Source organism: Lipophrys pholis (genome assembly GCF_963383615.2).
Source record: "Lipophrys pholis genome assembly, chromosome: 1".
Taxonomy (NCBI): domain Eukaryota; kingdom Metazoa; phylum Chordata; class Actinopteri; order Blenniiformes; family Blenniidae; genus Lipophrys; species Lipophrys pholis.
In genome coordinates, this window is record NC_137635.1 from 37,042,627 (window position 1) to 37,060,910 (window position 18,284).

An 18,284-nucleotide genomic window follows, 5' to 3' on the forward strand; every position below is an offset into this window, starting at 1 on the left:
GCATGTAGACTGTAGTACGAGCAGGTAAGCGGTGTGGGATAGACTGATGCAGCGGCAGCCCCGCACCAAGTGCCCATGACAGGTTCTGTGTGTGTGTGTGTGTGTGTGTGTGTGTGTGTGTGTGGACTGAGAGCCCTCACATGTTGCTGCCCCCCCCCCCCCCCCCCCCCCCCCCCCCCAACGCCTATTTTAGAGAGCAGAAGGGAGGTCTTAAAGGCGGTGACCGAAGGGGAACGGAGGACTTGAGGTGATGCAACTTTCAATATTGAGGGAAAAAAAACAAACAATAAAACACCTTGAAGTTTCACTAGACTTCTGCCAAAAGACGCTGTTTCATCCACGGTAAGACAGCATGTTGTGGGGAGGTAGGGGGGGGGGGGGGGGGGGGGGGGGAAGGGAAGTATAGTGCCTGTTGAGTTTTGTGTGTTTGAGTTGATAAATAAGCGGGTGGTCGCCACACAACGCGGTTCAATCCTCTTAAAGAAGCAGCTTGGTGGGTCACGTTAGGTCTGTTTTAATGGCCGAACGCCAGGAAGAGAAGAGAAGAGAATGAACACGTGTCGCGTGAGCGTCAGGTCTCCACTGAGTGTGAGCGATGATGCACGGTGGGCTCCAGAATGTGATGAAGAGTATTGTCTAAGGGGAGAAACACGTGGCAGTGGGTGAGCCTGCCCACTTTGTTGAGGAGCAGGAGGTGAAGGGAGCCTTCTTGCTCGCTACTTCATTCATAACGTGCTGGGCACGTTATCCGATTCTGATACTTGTTGAGGAAACATGTTTATGTCGCAAGAGTACTTTCAATAACTGTTACAGATAATGATTCATTTCTCTTCTCGACTGTAGAATTGTCTCAAAAATATTTTCAGTAACATAACACATAAACACAGACGAATTGATCCCAATTTCACAGTTATGAAATGGTCAGCTTGTTTGTTTTAAACCCCTTAACTTTACATGTTCTACCAATAAGCTTTAAGGCAAGGCAAAAACGTTTATGTAGCACCATTCAGACACAAGGGAATTCGCAGAAATAAGGGAAATACATTAAAACAAGGTAATTAAGAAATGCATTAAAAGTAAGAGAAGAAATAAGAATAAAGAAAACAAATACTGAATTTACAAATAAAAACTGAATCTTATGATAATAATTTACTGAAACTGATATGTAATACTAGATATACACTAAAGTTCAAAATCAGGTTGTATACAATATAACCGAGTTGCAATAAGTAAAAACTACTTAAATAGAAAATGTTACTGCCATTGTGCTTTGAGACTGGTTCCTACTAACAGTACTTTTTCTCCTGCCCTTAATATACATCTATACATCAGTTGTGACTGGCTGGGCCACGTTTAATAAAAATTTTTCTGTTAGATGCATATCTGCAGTTTCCACCAGCAGCGTTTCAGAATCAGTCTTTTGACTGTTAATGAGAGTTTGTCATCAAACTGTCCAAGAAAAAGTACATGTAGTAATTGTGTATATTTGTAATTGTATGCATTGTAACATGATGAAACAAGATGATAATATACTCATGAAATGGCATTTTGAAAACTATATCTTAGGTTTGCTATGAACCAGAATGTCCACATTACAAAATCATCGCAAGTCGAAATCCAGTATTTTAGTTCTATTGAATTGTTGGGTAGTTTCGCAATGTTCTCACAACGATCAATAAAATCTCCCAGATTCCACTTTGATTTTCGGGCACATTTTCCGGTTCCTTTAGTTGTACATAAACTGAATATCCTTTGATAGTTGCTGTCCTGATTAAACAAAACAAAAAAATCAAACGATAATCAAGAAATATGTAAAAGTTTATGATTAAGGAAAAGGTGGTGCATTGGCTTAATGCTTGGGTGCGGGGGACCCAGGGTCGAATCCCAGGAAATAGATTTATCTTAATGCTTATCAGGTCTGCAGAGGACTTTGTGGGGACTTGCTGTAAAAGGGAATAATCAAATTGACACTTTATTAATTATTAACCCTTTATGGTGCACTCACTAAAGTATGCGTAAATTGGTTTTAATGCTGAGACGTTGTTGAAGGATAGTTGTACTTTTCAAGACTTTAAAGTCATTCACAATACACAGTAATATGACAATTATACAATTATATAAAGCTCCATAAAAACTCATCAGCAAGTTGACATTTCGCTAAGTGACATGATTTTGAACGGAGTCATCAGACGCACCGGTTCGTTTTTTTCGATTAATGTTTTCAAAACCTTGCCGTCAGAAAATAAATAATTTCACTTGTTTTCCCGGAAAGTAACCACATTGTTTGCTGGACCGAATTGTAAAAGTAGGGTATGTCAACAGAAGCCGTACATGCATGAATGGAAGTAACTCCAGCTCATAACACATGGACACGCCACCCTCTTCCCACCATATCCTAACCCACAGACAGGAGGGCCTTTCTTTCATGCGGCCCAGAAGTTTTCCGTTTGCTTTCCTGACTCTGTAGGCCTCCCTGTTCTGCCCGCAGTATATAAAGAGGCCAGGAACTCCTTTACACTTCAGTTTCGCCTTATAGTGTGTGTTTGAAATGAGAAAGCATTTGAGTGTTCAAAACTTTTCATGTTAATTTAATGTGACGAGACTAAATTTATGAAGAAATCTATCAATTTTCAGTGTTTTGTGAAAAATGACTTTGGCAATGTTTGGAAAAATCTAAAGTATCCCATGATTCAGTTGTTTTAGCCTTGGCCGGGCCACCTGGAGGAGGGTGTCTGCTGCAATATGTGAAACACCCAGTGAGTCCAGGAAACAACACTGATGATGTGCATCAGGAGAAGTGTCTATTACAGCCAGGAGGTCATTGATAAACAGCAGTTTTTTTTTTAAGGAAGTGATGAAATGGAGGGAATCTTAACCACAGAGGAAGTACTGAAGTCCCTTTCACTTCAGCGTCCTATTACAGTGAAGCGACAGTTAAAGTTTACAATGATGACAGTTTGAGATACAGAGTCGGATCATTGAAGAGCACCATTATCACCTCCATTATTGGAGTTAGTCATGCTTTATGATTTCAAAGCATAGAGGAACTGCAACATCTAAGTAAATGGACTGAAAGGGAGTGACATGGCATTTGGCATATTCCAGTTTATATTTGACATACCCTTGCTTAATGTTTGTGACTAGAATTCCACCAAACTTACAGAAAACCAAAGTTGTCCGACTAGTTGTCGAACATAATGTGCTGCTGATTGAAGAGGGACACATTTTCCAATTTGAAAGTCTGTGCTTGTCAAACATCGACCAATGACATAATATGTCGTTTAATTAAAGTATTGTTAGTTAGAAAACTGATGAATATTATACCCTACACATGCGTTTCTCCGTGGCTTGTATTTGACCTTTTGGACTGTTGTTTTTGTGGACCAGAGATGGATGGTTTTCACTGGCTAAACACTGTGAGACTAGACCTGTTTGAAGAGGTTTGACTTACAAAAGAGTGAATATTGATGTTTCAATTAGTAATTCTCACTGGCCTTTATATTTTTAGTTTTGTACGTAGACTCATCGATGGACTTTGTAGATTAGTTCAGGATGGACGGATACAGTGATGCCACTAAGGTGTCTGTGCAAGGATGGCTCAGTAGCATTAATGGCTCATTGCTCTAATCACATAATCGAAGTGGATAATGGGTAATGGTGCTGCTGCATTCAGTTTGAATGCCCTCTGTTTACAACTACTCTGAAGACATGGACTAAATTGAGGTTATTTCACTTGCAGCAAATATAACCACCAGTAGGGGGCAGCAGAGCACAGCCTCACTTTTGTTTTGGACTCTGTTGTGAGGCATCTCTGAGACATTTCAGTAGTGAAAGATCAAGTATTACTTAGTCTGCCAAGGTCAAGGGACACATCATCTACTCAGAGATCAACCATAGCTCATTTATCGGGGGATTGCCCAGACAGAAGCATGTTGTAATTAACCTGTTTCTGATTTCATCACTTTGTAGCAGTAAAAGCAGCTGTACCCACAACATTGAGAAATAGTCACCTTCTAGGAAAGACAAGATGGAGAACTTGCCTATTTACGCAGCAAATACGGTGTAAATCTCTCATGTATTTGATGAAATGTTATTTGTGGAGCCTGATGCAGCTCAAGCCCCCAGTGACCCTTTGGCTTCATGTTTTTAAACAGATCCTGATAGAAATAATTAGGCTCTTAAAACCTGAACTACTTTACTGTGCCCATGAACAGTTGTGTCCATTGCTGGAAACAATGCTGACTGAGAGTGTAGAGCCTGAACAAAATCTGATGAGACACACTGCAGAGTTCAGTCAAATACTCTTTGGTTTCACCACAGCAAAGAAGGCTTTTCACGGTGTATATAATTATTTGACCCAGTGTTCGCATAAAATAAATAATTATTGCTTGGTGTAGCCTCAGAGAAAAGCAAATTCCTCAACTACCTTCTGCAACAATGAGGTTGTAACAATTTGCTGTGATTCTCCTCTTCACACTCGTCTCATTTCAACTGATCACATTGTACTTACAGGATTATGAGGGATCTTGGTCCTCCGTCATTATTGAGGCTTGAATAATACTTTATGAATGCGCCTCTTTTTTTTCATTTTTTTTACCACCAGGACATACAATCAATCGAACTAATCAACAATGAAAGAAAAATATATTCTTCCCTTTACAACTCATATTAATTGTTCCATGTGCGATGTGAACTTGTATGTGTGTAAAGTGATGCATTTGTAATTTCTGCTGTCGTTTCTTGTTATTGGTGTAGGGTGTTGTTTCTGGGCCAAGGTCTTTGTATCATTTAAAGATAACAGAGGTCAACCTCTGCTTGGGTATATATGCACTTGTGTGTTTTTGTCGTGGAAGCAGCTATGTGTTGATTATTGTCAGAATTCTCTTATTGCTCTACCTTTATATTCTGGGATTCCAGCTCAAGTCATTTTAGCACACAGTTTGAAAAAAACTCAAATTTTTCTCATTACTTTTCAACTTATATAGTCACTGCAACAGAGAGTGTGTTTCTATCATAGACCACAGTAGACACTGGCATTTGAATGCCACTAGTGCGAGGGGAAAAAAAAAAGAAATCAAGATTTGTGGGCTTAATATTCAGATTCTGTAGCTCGTCATTACCAATACGGTTAGAATTGTTCATTTTTCATTTAGCTCCCCGAAAGGACACAGTTCTGTCTTTATTTACTTTACTTACTATTTATTGGACGCTTCAAGTACCGTCACAATTCCTCAGTGAAATTCAGTTGTATTTCTGTGTGCAGTTTAAGAATGAGGCTGTCTATCATGACAAAACACAGCTCGCACTGTCCCAATCATACTGCTGCATATTGACATAATAGATGGAGCTGCTTTGCAGGCCCGGCAATGTGATGCATTGTAAACACGGCTTGCAATTATGGGTACTATTTGGTCTTGAACCCCCCCGTGTGTCGTACACCATGTCAGTCCAGGAGCCAGTGCCAAAGCACAGATGTTGACTGCAAATCAAGAACAGCTTATACACGAGGCTGTTGTTGCATCTGTCAGTTGAACAAAAGGAAAGTAATTAATGAGTCCCTCTTGCGTATCTGTACCTTAATTCAGCATTTGCTTGAAGCGAAATTAAAAGAAGAAAAAAAAAAAAAAAAAAACCACCAGAACTCTATTTTTTATTTTTTTATTTTTTTTCAATTGTGTATCTTGTGTAAGAGCTGGACAGGTCGCTATGTCCCTAGAAAATGAGACCCCAACAAAGGAATACTCATGGTGGTTAATGTATAACTGCATGGCATTGTCCCATTTTGCTTTTACTAACGGCAGCCTGAAATCTCCAGAACTGTAAAACATTAATCGGTAAAAGAAGCTATTTATTTGTGAAAAATGAAGGCTCATGTTTAATATTTATTTTTTTTATTTTTTACATCACATCCTGAAGAATCCCCTTTTACCCTAGAGCACGACTTTTTCACTCGGTGCCCTGTCGGTCTTTTGTCACTTTTTGAACTTATTTACCCTTAAGTCATGAAAAACAAAGAAATGTGACAAAACAACGCAAAGAAAGGCCTGACGGCGCTTGAACAGAAGTGGTTCTTCTTACACCGCGTCACTGCATTTAAAGTAGTCCTCTCTGTCCTGGACCAGGATGTTCTCAAGAAAGGCCGATCGTCGGAATAATGTTTTTCATTTCACAGTCCTGATTTACAACCTCAATTCCAAAATAGTTGGGACAAAGTGTAAATTGTAAGTAAACTCAAAATGCAATGACTTTCAAATCACACCAGCCAGTATTCTATTCACGGTAGAACTGAGAGAACATAGCACATTTTGAAAATGAGAAATGTTACAAATGTATCCACAAAATGAGCTAATTTCAAATTTGATGGCCGCTACAGGTCACAAAAAAGTTGGGACAGGAGCCTGACTACCATGGTGTAGCATCCCCTCTTCATTTCAACACAGAGTGGAGGCGACTGGGCATTGAGGAGACAAGTTTCTTGAGTTCAGCCACTGGAATTTGATCCCACTCTTGTTTAATGCAGGCTTCCAGCTGCTGGAGAGTTCTGGGTGTCCTTTGACAGACTTTTCGCTTAATTATGCGCCAAATGTTCTCAATTGGTGAAAGATCAGGACTGCAGGCCGGCCAGTTCAGCACACGGACTCTTTTGCTACGAAGCCACGCTGTTGTAATAGCTGCAGTATGTGGTTTTGCATTATCTTGCTGAAATACGCAAGGTCTTCCCTGGAATAGACGTCATCTGGAGGGGAGCATATGTTGTTCTAAAACCTCTATATATCTTGCAGCATTCACGGTGCTTTATAAAACATGCAAGTGTCCCTCACCATATGCACCAATGCATCCCCATACCATCACAGATGCTGGCTTTTGAGCTGAACGCTGATAAACAGGAGGGGTGGTCTTCCTCCTCTTTAGCCCGGAGAACACGACGCCCATGATTTCCAACAAGGATTTCAAATTTGGACTCGTCTGACCACAGGACACTTTGCCACTTTGCTACAGTCCATTTTAAATGAGCCATGGCCCACAGAGCACGGCGGCGCTTCTGGATCATGCTCAACAATGGCTTCTTTTTTTGCATGATAGAGTTTTTGGTAGCATCTGTGGATGGCACGGCGGACTGTGTTGACAGACAGTGGTTTCTTGAAGTATTCCTGGGCCCATTTAGTAATGTCAACGACAGAATCACGCCGGTGAGTGATGCAGTGGCGTCTGAGGGCCCGAAGATCACGGGAATCCAGTAAAGGTTTTCAGCCTTGTCCTTTACACAAAGAGATTGTTCTAGGTTCGCTGAATCTTCTGACAATGTTATGCACTGTCGATGATAAGACCTTCAAAGCCTTTGCAATTTGACGTTGCGGAGCATTGTTTTTAAAATATTCCCCAATTTTTTTATGCAAGCCTTCACTGGTTGGAGAACCTCTGGCCATCTTTAATTCTGAGAGACTGAGGCCACGTTTGCACGTACCTGGGTATCTGAAAAAACTGTGATATTTCTCTGCGTTTGGGGCTCACATTTACACATAAACACAGCTACGACTCACCACAAACGATGACTCCTGAAAACTCGCCACAGTGGAGATCTGGATAAAATCCGTGTCTCCAGGTGCATCTAAAGGGGGGTAGATGGATATCTACATCACAATTCGTGACTGTTTTTTTCCCCCCAGGATTCTGATTGGCCATCATGGCTTCATACTTCTCACTACACTGCCCCCTAGAGGTTTGGCATGCTCACAGCAGTTTTTAATCAGCTGTATAGGTCGGTCAATGGAAATTAAGATTTATTTTTAATGTAGAGAGGGAAATATCCGCTTTTTTTTTAAAAACGTGTAAACGTGGCCTGAGCCTCTCTAAGACATCCCTTTTATAGCCAATCATGTTACTCATCTGATGCCAGTTAACGTAATTACTTGCTAGATATTCTTCCAGCAGATTTTCTTATATATTAACTGCTTTTTCAGCCCTTTTTTTCCATGTGTCCCAACTTTCTTGAGACCTGTTGCAACTTGAACATTTAAAAAAAAGCTCATTTTGTGGGTTACAATGTAAAACGTCTCATTTTCAATATTTGAAATGTTATTTATGTTCTATAGGAAATAACATATTGGCTCATGTGATCTGAAAGGCATTGCATTTTGATTTTATTCACAATTTACACTTTGTCCCGACTATGAAGAAAACAAATGCATGCTCAGGATACTCTCTTGAAAATTAATTTGGACCTTGATGAAGTCACTACACCACTGTGCAGCACTGTAATAAAATATTTTCTAGATATAGAAAATCAAATTGCATGTAGAGAAACATTATAGTTGATGGCATATGTCTATCAATTAGGAAAGTCACACTTTACTGACTTTAACCTGCCGGTCGGATGCCGCTTATCACGTGGTTTGATTTCCTAAAGACATGGTTCAAAAAAGTGTCTGTCTTATGTGTCGACTGGAAAATGTGTCCGCAGTGTCAAAAGGCAAACTTTATTGCACTGAGGGGTTTACAGTGGGCCTTCATTGCATTTAATGCTGTCTTGTTCTCGGGTCTATTTATTTGATAAGTGGAAGAAATGGTTTTTGAACAAGAGCTGGAGAGCTCATTATTCCTGCTGCATCTAATAAGTTACAAAAGAGTCGCTGTTCAGCCCACTTCTTGTCATCCTCAGCTGTTCGCCGTGGGGTCAGGACAGGTACGTGTGTCCCATCTGTAGTTTTTTTTTTTTTTTTTTCTTTCAACTGAGCAAAGAGCTTTGAATTTTCTAAAAAAGACTTGAATCATTTACCAGCAAAAACCCTTTTCAAGCTGTTTCACCTCCTGGGTACATTCTTTCAAACTTTATATTTTGCAAGCGGTTTAGTTGTAAATAGGTCTGCAGATAAGGTCAAAATTATTTGAAATAATGACGATTCAGCTTTATGTTTTCGGCTGATATGTCTACTCCTGTAAGCTAATTGTTCAGGCCCAGGAATATCCTGCACAAGCTGGAGTTGGATGTGACTTCCCACCGCCACTCCTCCTGGGATTGCCCAATCTGCTTGGTTCAACTCCTGCCTTGTGTACATTAACCCTGTGTGGTGTTCTTATTTTTGTTATTCAGTCGGTGTTTGTGAGTCTGGTGGACCCGCTGCATTTTGGGGTTTTAAAGTCAACACAAACAATTTCACATAAAGATAATCAATAGTGGCAAGCGATGCAATGACAAGCGATATAAACAGCTTATACATGCAGTAGAGCTCTAGTCCTGGCTGGCAGGTTCCACACACTGTCTTTCACACTGTTGCAGGTTAATCTTGTCCCATTCTTCTTGAATTGCCGCTTTCAATTCTTCTAAATTCTTTGGTTTACACTTTGAAACAGACCTGAAGAAAATCCAGCACAAATTGTCGATAGGGCCAGAGATTGAGCTCAGCACTCTAAAGACCTGGATACTGTCCTCCTGCAGCCGTGTTCTTCTGACCTTGGATGTGTGGCAAGGGGCATTATCTTGTTGAAACATCCCGTTTTGACCTCAACAGAACAGTCCACGTGCAGAAGGGAGCATGTGGGTTTCCAGGATAGCGCAATACTTGGAGGGGTTCAATGTGCCAATGTGTCAGAGATGGTGAGATGACCAACACACCATCAACACCGGCGCATCCCCAAAACATGACACTGCCTCTGCCTTGCTTGACAGGAGGTACTGTACATGCTTTGCCTCCACATCTGCGTACCCTCACATTAGCAGAAAGAAGATAAAGCTGGAATCTGGACTCATCTGACCACAGAATCTTCTTCCAATTCCTGGCTGTGCATTTCTTGTGTGCTTTGGCCCAACGGCGCTGGGCTAACCTCTGCATCTCATGGATCAGGGGCTTATTGACAGCCTAGTAGGATGATCTAAAAGTCGACCCCATACAGTGGAACACTGAAAGGCAGTTTGGTTTGAGCACGGCTACTGAAGCTCCTATGAGGTTTTTCAGGCGGATGTGGGTCAGGATGCTGTAATTTCCTGCTGAAGAACCCCTGGATGCACAGATCTTGGTTTGTCTTCCAAGTTGTTGGTTAGTTAGTATTTCTGCAGTGTATCCTCTGGGGATTAATACAGTGCTATAAGATCGGCACTGGCGACAGCTGTACCCTTCCTGGCTGAGATTCTGTATCTCGAGGTGTGTTTCATGCTTTAGCTTCCTTTTTTTTTTTTCTTAGACATTTTTGTCTTGAAGAACTTTCAAATATGGCGGCTTTTTATAGACGCTAGATAAAAAGCACCACCTTCATTAGTGGATCACCGGTACCAAAATGAACCAATACTGAAAATGTCTTATGTATTTTATGGAACCAATCAATTTGAAGTTTTTCTATTTTTCTTTATAAGTATTTGTTTAGTATTTTGTCCGACTGTACCAAAAGAATAAATAAAACCACTGAACATGCTTTTTTTTTTGGGATAAAATGTTTTAAAAAAAATTTGTATTTGTTACCAAGATAAATTATGTCCATAATCAACAAATGAAGCAAGGTCTGTCATTACTATCGTTTTTTAATTTATTTTATTTTTAACTTTATTTGAAATTTAAGACAAACGATAGCCGTATCAGCCTAGACAACACATCTGCCCCGTTAAACAAGTTCCCTTTTTATACCAGCCTATTTGTTGCTGCAGGCCACAACCTAGAATAATGAGATTTTACAAACGCCTCTCTCTCACTTCCTGTCGCAGCTTGATTAATGTCCGATATGCACTGCAATTCTTGGCCGTCCCAGACAAAAGACAATAATCGTGGGTTTTGGTCTGAATCGGTGGATCTACAGTTGCACCGTCTGACAGGTTCAAGGACAGCCATTGTCCTGGTCTGACAGGACCAGGACAGTGTCAGACATTTGTGGTGATCGTGGCTGCTGCTGCAACCTGCGTCAACTAACTCACCAATAGAAACGCAGTTGGAAATGAGGGAAACGATCAGCACAACACTGGCACTAAACCCAAATAGATGCTTCGTGGCGACAATAGCAAAATGCAGGAAAATAGTATATGAGATCCAAACACGTAAATGCCACAAGGACTAAGACTCCATTGATGTTTTGCTAATAATCTTTTTTTTCGTGAATGGATGGCGAACACATATGACATCACGTTGACTCGCATACATCGTAGCCTGCGATTCAGCTTGCATTTTCATCATGCAAGCTGCACACGGCAAACTTAGTGTCGTGTCCAAAATGTATTAGATTCATGTCGTACGGTGTGGCGAGCTGTGAACTTAGGTAGCGGAACCCCAACGGCTACAGCTGCTCATCAATGGTGACATTAGGCCCAGGTGGTTGCTGTGGGATAGAGTATGAAAAAATAAGGATTGGTTTTCCCCAAGACAGATGGTAAAATGTTTGAGCAGACAGGTCTCTGTACTGGAAGTTTGCAACAGCCGAACCCAAACATCCTCTATGTAATATAAATGTGTGCGGGGGGTGTACAGTGTGTGGTCATTAAAATTATGTTCTGATCGCCGTTCTTCACAGAATATGAGCAAAAAGCCAATCAGTCTAAGAATGGAAAAATAATTGTAAAATATTTCCGTTTGATAAAAGATTAAAACAGGTCTCACAGATGCAAACACCATACCCGGGTTAAAGTGTCAACTGCTTGGAGCACTGTGATCACATCTCACTCATCAAAGACTTGAGTTTTTAAAACCGTTTGCTGTTAAAGACTAATCCAATCCCATTTCCTGACATAGAATTTATTTGTGTGTGTGCGTGTCTGTGTGTTTTTTTCAGATATCACACTGTGGTAAGTTTCAGTTTTAAACTTAGTTTTTTGTTTCTCATCATCTTTTGTGCAGCGTGCTCTGTGTGATGGATGTCCCGGGGCATTTTTGAGTCCCTGTAGGCTCCCGTACATGTGACAGGAGAAGTGTATGCAGCGCACGCGTCGTGTTTTTATGTGCCTTACATTGAATGGAGGCTATATTTGGCAACGTTTTCTCTCCTTTTAGCCGAAGTGCTTTCAGTACACTGTTTAGAGTTTTTATTTATATTCACTGATGGAGTCAAATTAAAGGAGGCATGCTGCAGACATCATGGATTTGACTCGCGCAAATCTCTACAGGACATCTTACAGGATTGACAACTATGGGTGTCTGTGGTTTTGTTTATGATATTTTTTGTGGTGGTGACCAACAGAATATGCTATTGTGATGATTTTTCTTCTATTTTTAAGATATGCAGTTAAAGCTGTTTCTCATAAACCATTTCATGAAATATTGGGAAAAAAACAGTTGAAGATGTAATAGCCTACGGTCTCTCAGTAACAGTAGTATAAATATTGTTTGAATATTGGTAACATTCCTGAAGTGCAACTAATAGAGCATTTCAAAAACGCCTAACTCAGAAGTATTTTCCACCACTTTCTTCTATCTCCAGACCGAGTGTGTCTTTTCCCAGTTTGGCTTTCCTACAGCAGTAGTCAATGGGCAGTCTAAACGTTTCCCTAACAGTTAATCTCTTTACACAAAAGGGTACTTTGTTATGGCAGCTGCTTTGCTACAAAATGCAAATCTCTTACTACATGTTTTCTAAATTCTCTCCTTGCTTCACTTCAGAGTGTTATATATAAATAGTCATCTTTCCACACCTCAGGGTCACCATCGCTCCGGACATGAATGGTTAATGATGCGTTTTTTACTTTTAACCTTGCAGCAGGTCATTTACAAAGACTGAAGAACTGTTTTGAATGTGGCCAAGGGGACAAGTGACTAAAAAGTGTTGCTTTGCCTCCCCCTTTCCTTCCCCACCTTCCCCCCACCCCTCCTCTCTGCCTGTCACGTGTTCTTTTCACAGCATAGAAAAGTTTCTGGATTAGGGCAGAATTAACACAAAGCGGCGACGCCACTCCAGCTACACTCGCAAACAACGACGGGAGAGGCAAGAGGGGGGACGGAGACGGACAGAGCGACGCGGCCGGGTGAAGACACTTGAGCGAACCTCGGCCACCTCCGAAAACTTCAAACTCTGATAGCGAGAGGCAGACGAGTCCAACCCAGAGTGAGCGAGCGAGCGGGCGAGCAAGAGAGAGAGAGAGAGAGAGGCAGCAGAGCGGCGGAGGATCTTTGCCAATAAGGTCCTGAAGGATGGAAGAGAAGCAGTTTGCGGGGATCCTGGTAAGTTCTCCTCTTGCCTAGTGAGCACATGCACACACTCTCACTCTTATGAAAGCAGTGTCACACCAAGATGCAGCCACGTTCCAGCGGCACTGCGCTGCTGGGGATGCAGCTGCTGGACCACCAGTTGAGTCCCCTTTAAGAGCAGGTGGCTTGATATCACTACACTGTTTGCACACTCCCCAAGGTTATACTTTCTAATTCACAGTTTAAAGTTGAGGCTTTCGCTCACAAATTTTTGTTACCTACTCATGATTTTGAAGATAATCTTCTCAACTTGAGGTGGGGAAAAATTGTTTCACTGGATAATACTTTGTTGTGTGCTTGTGTGTTGTCTTTCTGCCGTTTGTGTGCAGAACTGTATTTCCCTCTAAAAGCCACCATCACATCATGAAGCAAACTTTATCCCCGAAGTCCACAAAGTCTGCTCTCATTTAGTGTCATAGAAGTTTCCCTTTCATCACGTTGTGTTTTCTATTTACCGAAAATCTGATTTTTGCAATTGCCGCAAACAATAAACATGTTTTCACTGTTTTTGACCTGCTGATAAGAGATGAGGCCAAGAGGTGAATATGTCAGTCAGAGACTACACGGATGGTAAGGCTTTGAAAGAGGTTTGGTGTCATTGGCAGTCAGGTCACTTCTCTCTCTCTCTCCTCTCTCTCTCTCTCTCTCTCTCTCTCTCTCTCTCTCTCTCTCTCTCTCTCCATCTCCCTCTCCCTCTCTCCAGTCCAGTTCCTTCAGTCCATCTTGAGACGCTGATAAAAACAAACTGAGCTCTAACTCCCTTCTGACATTCTCACTTGTTTGAAGCCTTGCTTTCCTCCCAGATTACATTTTTTTTTCCTTTCAAGATGTATATCCAAGTTAAAATGTATACACACTGTCTGAACTTAAGAGGGGGACGTTATCAGTCTCGCCAGCTCTCTCCGCTCATGCGCTCTCAAAACATTTGAAGGTGCTTTGAGGTTGGAGGTTTAATTCTTGTCCTCACTCCTTTTTTTTTTTCTCTTTTTTTTTGCACAGTGAGAAACTGCCAGTCAAACTTGTGAATAGTTTGGGACATGTGGAAAATTGAAAAAAACAGAAAAAAGTGTTAGAGGTCATTAAAAGTTATCACTAGTTGAAGATCAAAATACTTATGGATATGAGTCTGCATTTATAGATTTCAGAGGTCACTGTGAAGATACAGACACTGAAACTGCCACTCAGACCCTGCCAGGTGATTTCAGGGGAAATGTCGAATAAACAGGTGCAGTGCCGATATAAATACATTTTCTGTTACATGTTTATTTCATATTTAGGATAAAAGGTTGTCACTGATTTTATTTAATTACGCTTCAGACAGAAAGCAGCATTTCTCTCCGAACTTAGGGGGGTTTCATGTTATTTCATGTGGCAGTCAAAGGCTCCAAGTTGCGAGTAGATTGTAAGACTCTTGTAGTGGCTGCAAGCAAAGAGCTAAAGCGCGCTCATTCACAGCCTGTCTCTTTCTCCGGTTGTCTCCAGCAGTTGTGATCAGTGATGTCGGCTGAGGGTTTGGAGACATAAACGACGAATGAAAGAGAGTTTGTGTGTCAAAGTTGCTCACCCTGTGCCAACTGTCATGTCAACTGTTTTGTCGTCGCACCTCTCTCCCCTCTTTCTGCCACTTTTTTCTTCACCCGTCTTTTCACTTTTATTGGCCCTTTCACACTCAACTCCGTCATCTCAACTGTCTTTCTGAAAGTTTCCTTTATTTCCTGCTGTTTTTCACAAACATGCCACTGCGTTTTTTTTGTTTTTTTTTGAAAGTCCCGGCCCTTTTTCTGCTGTCTGGTTACATTTATTTATGCCACCCCAGATGGTTGGTGGATGGACCAGTCATTGTAAATCTCCGGACACACAAGGCGCTTGCTTCCTGCTACCGCTTGGCTCTGCTGGTAGACTTCTGCCGGGACTCTTTCTGACCAAACTTAATTGCCCCGCTCGCTCACAGCGGTCAAAAGGAGCCCCATCTCCTCAATCTTCTCGCGTTGTCTTTGACTTCACTTCCACCGAGCGGATGAGCAGATGGTGCCCTGGCACAGGCTTTTAGTGGACGGATACTGTCTCTTTGATTTTTCCTCCTTAGTTACGTCTTTTACACTCATCGTCTTTAAAATGTCTGCTCTTTATGTGTATGTATAAAGATGTGAGAGGAGGAGGAGGAGAGCGGGGAGGAGTTGGACTGAGATTTTGCTTGATTGCCTGCTGAACGCCGTATTCATATGTCTGGCTGTGTAAACCACAGCTGCCCCTCCATCACCAGTGAAGCCAAATGGAGGAAGAGGTCACGAAAAACACTGGCTCCTGATCAAAGTTGAACTCTGGCAAGCGACTCACGGGTGCAGCAACTGATTGAAAGTTTTCTGGGTGTTTATTAGCAATTCTAATCAAACAAACTTTTTGTCAGCAATTAAAAGACAACCCGTTGAGGTCAGACACTCCAACATATCCCCTGGTAACCAATGATATTTGAAATGTGTACAATTCTTCTCATCAGTTCTATTACTTCCCGATTTCTCCTTCTGTGTCTGTCATTTACTTGGGGCAAAAATATTAAAATACTAAATAACATGCAATATTTGAAAAGTTTCTATGGATATAAAAGACATAGCATGAATTAATATTGACTGACAGAAAAACCTATTATGCTTCAAAATGCAGAGGAGCAGGAGGAAATTACTGTAATTATGGTATTGCATACCTAGAGGTCTTGTGGTTTATGTGAGCATGCACAGAGTGAATACCTACCAACTTTGGACAAAAGGATGTACTTTCTACTCTCAGTAATCACTAATATATATCTGCCTATCACATGGTTGCAGTCATTTAAGGTCATCTATGAGATTTACTATATGTATGTTTCCTCAAAGGAGGTTTTTCAAATAATGTCCCTCTATTATGAGCTATCTTTGGTTTGATCACATACGATTGGTACTTACCGCATCAAAAGGCACAAGGTAGGATATGCCCTGTAAAGCTGACACATAGAAACATTCACTTAAGCTCACGGACCTTGCAGACATTTTTCCTCAATAGTATCATTAAATAAGTCTTGTGTTTATTAGTTTTTTTTCCAACATTTTCTATTATTTTTGTGTGACATTCTAGAAACTGACAAAAATTCTAATTAGGAACTAACTGTCTTTTTAAAGAAAAGAAACAAACTACTGCCTCTCCAAACTTCCAGAATCACTTGGAATAATATTAACTGTCTGAATGTTATGAAATATTATCTGCATGTGCTTCACTTCTCTCCTTCAACTATTTCACTTTAACTCTTAAGCAAGGTCCTTTGGTCTTTGACTTTCAGTTTACAGAAGTCCTGGTTGTGGTCGACCAATATTGAATGAAGTATAAAATAAGATCCTCCACTTTGTTATAAAACATTCAAGAACTGCATTCACATTGTCTTTCACATTATTTTTTGTCACTACTCCTTTGTCATATATTGAAATGTGATAATATTTCAAAACATCTTGAAAATAACTTTTTACATTACAAAAATTGCACAACCCCACATACAGTGCAATGTTTTGTTGACCAACTGTCGGCCTGAGTTTTCTTTTGTCTTTAGAATGTATGAGAAAGCTGGATTATCAAAAAGAAACTCCCACGGAGAAGATCTGCAAACTCTGTCTCAGCCAGCGAGCTCCTCGTTTTCACTGATAAACTTCTGCTCCTTCTTTCATTTTGTACCGAAAACGTCTCATTGACTCTCTGAATTGCTCTGAAAAACACAGCATTGACAAACTGCAACCTCAAATGTGAGCATTTCACTTCAAGGTACAGAAAATATAAAGGTTGATAATCATTTCTTGGATCAACCTTATGACTTGTAAATGTGATAAACCATTTTAAAAAAATCTAAATAGAACATAAACCACATATGTATTTAATAGGCTTGACACTACTCAAGTTTATTTGGGATGACTCTTATTGGGACAGCTGTCTTTAAACTAGACCAGGACTTTTTGTCCTTTTTCTGTCTCAATTAAAAGTTGACATTGATCAGAGAAAATCTCAGTATTTTTGGATTCTTGTCATATTTGGCATCTATTTTGCTTGACACAGCTTTATCTATATTTGCCAATGCCACAGCAAACTGTGAAACCCCCTTTAAAAAATTTTTATTTGTTTTTATTAGTGTAACTTAGCTCATGCAATGGTTTCCAATGCAGGTTCATGTTTGTTTCCAATATTTAGGCATCCAATATTAACTACCTGCCTGACATGATTGATAATCTTATGTCTTAGCAATTTTACAATAATTCATAAAATCTGACAGTTTTTCTCAGTTCGACACATCCTTCTGGCAAAAAATAAAGAAGAAAAATGCCACATAAAAATAACATACACTATTGAACACTAATATGCTTTTCTTGGTTGGAAAGTGCAAAATATTTGCAGTTCGCTTTTTTAAAAAAGTCAGTAAAGCACGAGAGAAGTGAGTCTTTTTATATTTGTGTGTACGAGGATGCAAAAAATCAGCGTGCTACTCGATGCGTTCGTGTATCTGTGCGCGTGCCATTTCCCCGGGGTTGTGTGGCTAATGTGTGCTGCAGGCTGTGAAGTGGAAACTAAATGGAAAGAAATAGTGCAACCTACAGCTACAACCTCCCTGAGGTCAGGACATGTGCACGCACGCACGCACGCACGCACGCATGCACAAGATCAAAAGATCAAAAGATCAAGACGTATTTGCATATACTAATAATCCCACAACGACAACCTGTAAATGCACAAACACAGAACGGCGCACTCTTGCTCTGACTTTACAATCTGTTCAGTGAAACTAGGCTGTGAGCCATTCTGCTCTAAATTGTTATTAATGCAACATCCCATATGGTCATTAAGGATTTAATTTTATTCTCATGATGCACATGTTGAGTTATTTTATTTTGAAGTTTAAAAGCTTCTTTGCCTGGGTCATCAGCTTGTCTTGATGGTCTATGTGTAGTTCTATGATTACTCTCGCAATGCATATATTCTCATGTATTCCCCCTTTGGAATTGCATCTTGTCACCATGTGCGTCACATCATTTGCGCACACTTACTGCAGGTGGACCTGGGCTGCCCCCTCCCCTCTCTCTATCCGTCTGTACTTATATAAGAAGCATATTGAGCCGA

At 40.6% G+C, this 18,284-nt stretch overlaps 1 protein-coding gene across 1 annotated transcript in view; it reads left to right on the forward strand.

Annotated features, from left to right (window-relative positions):
* The first annotated feature begins 212 nt into the window (after positions 1–212).
* Positions 213–18,284, forward strand: part of slc6a9 (solute carrier family 6 member 9) — a 72,161-nt gene continuing 54,089 nt past the window's right edge. The window contains exons 1-2 of the mRNA XM_080471693.1: positions 213–342; positions 12,811–13,130. Of these exons, the coding sequence (XP_080327819.1) occupies positions 13,101–13,130 (30 nt within the window). The 5' untranslated portion in view covers positions 213–342; positions 12,811–13,100. The remainder of the gene's footprint in view (positions 343–12,810; positions 13,131–18,284) is intronic.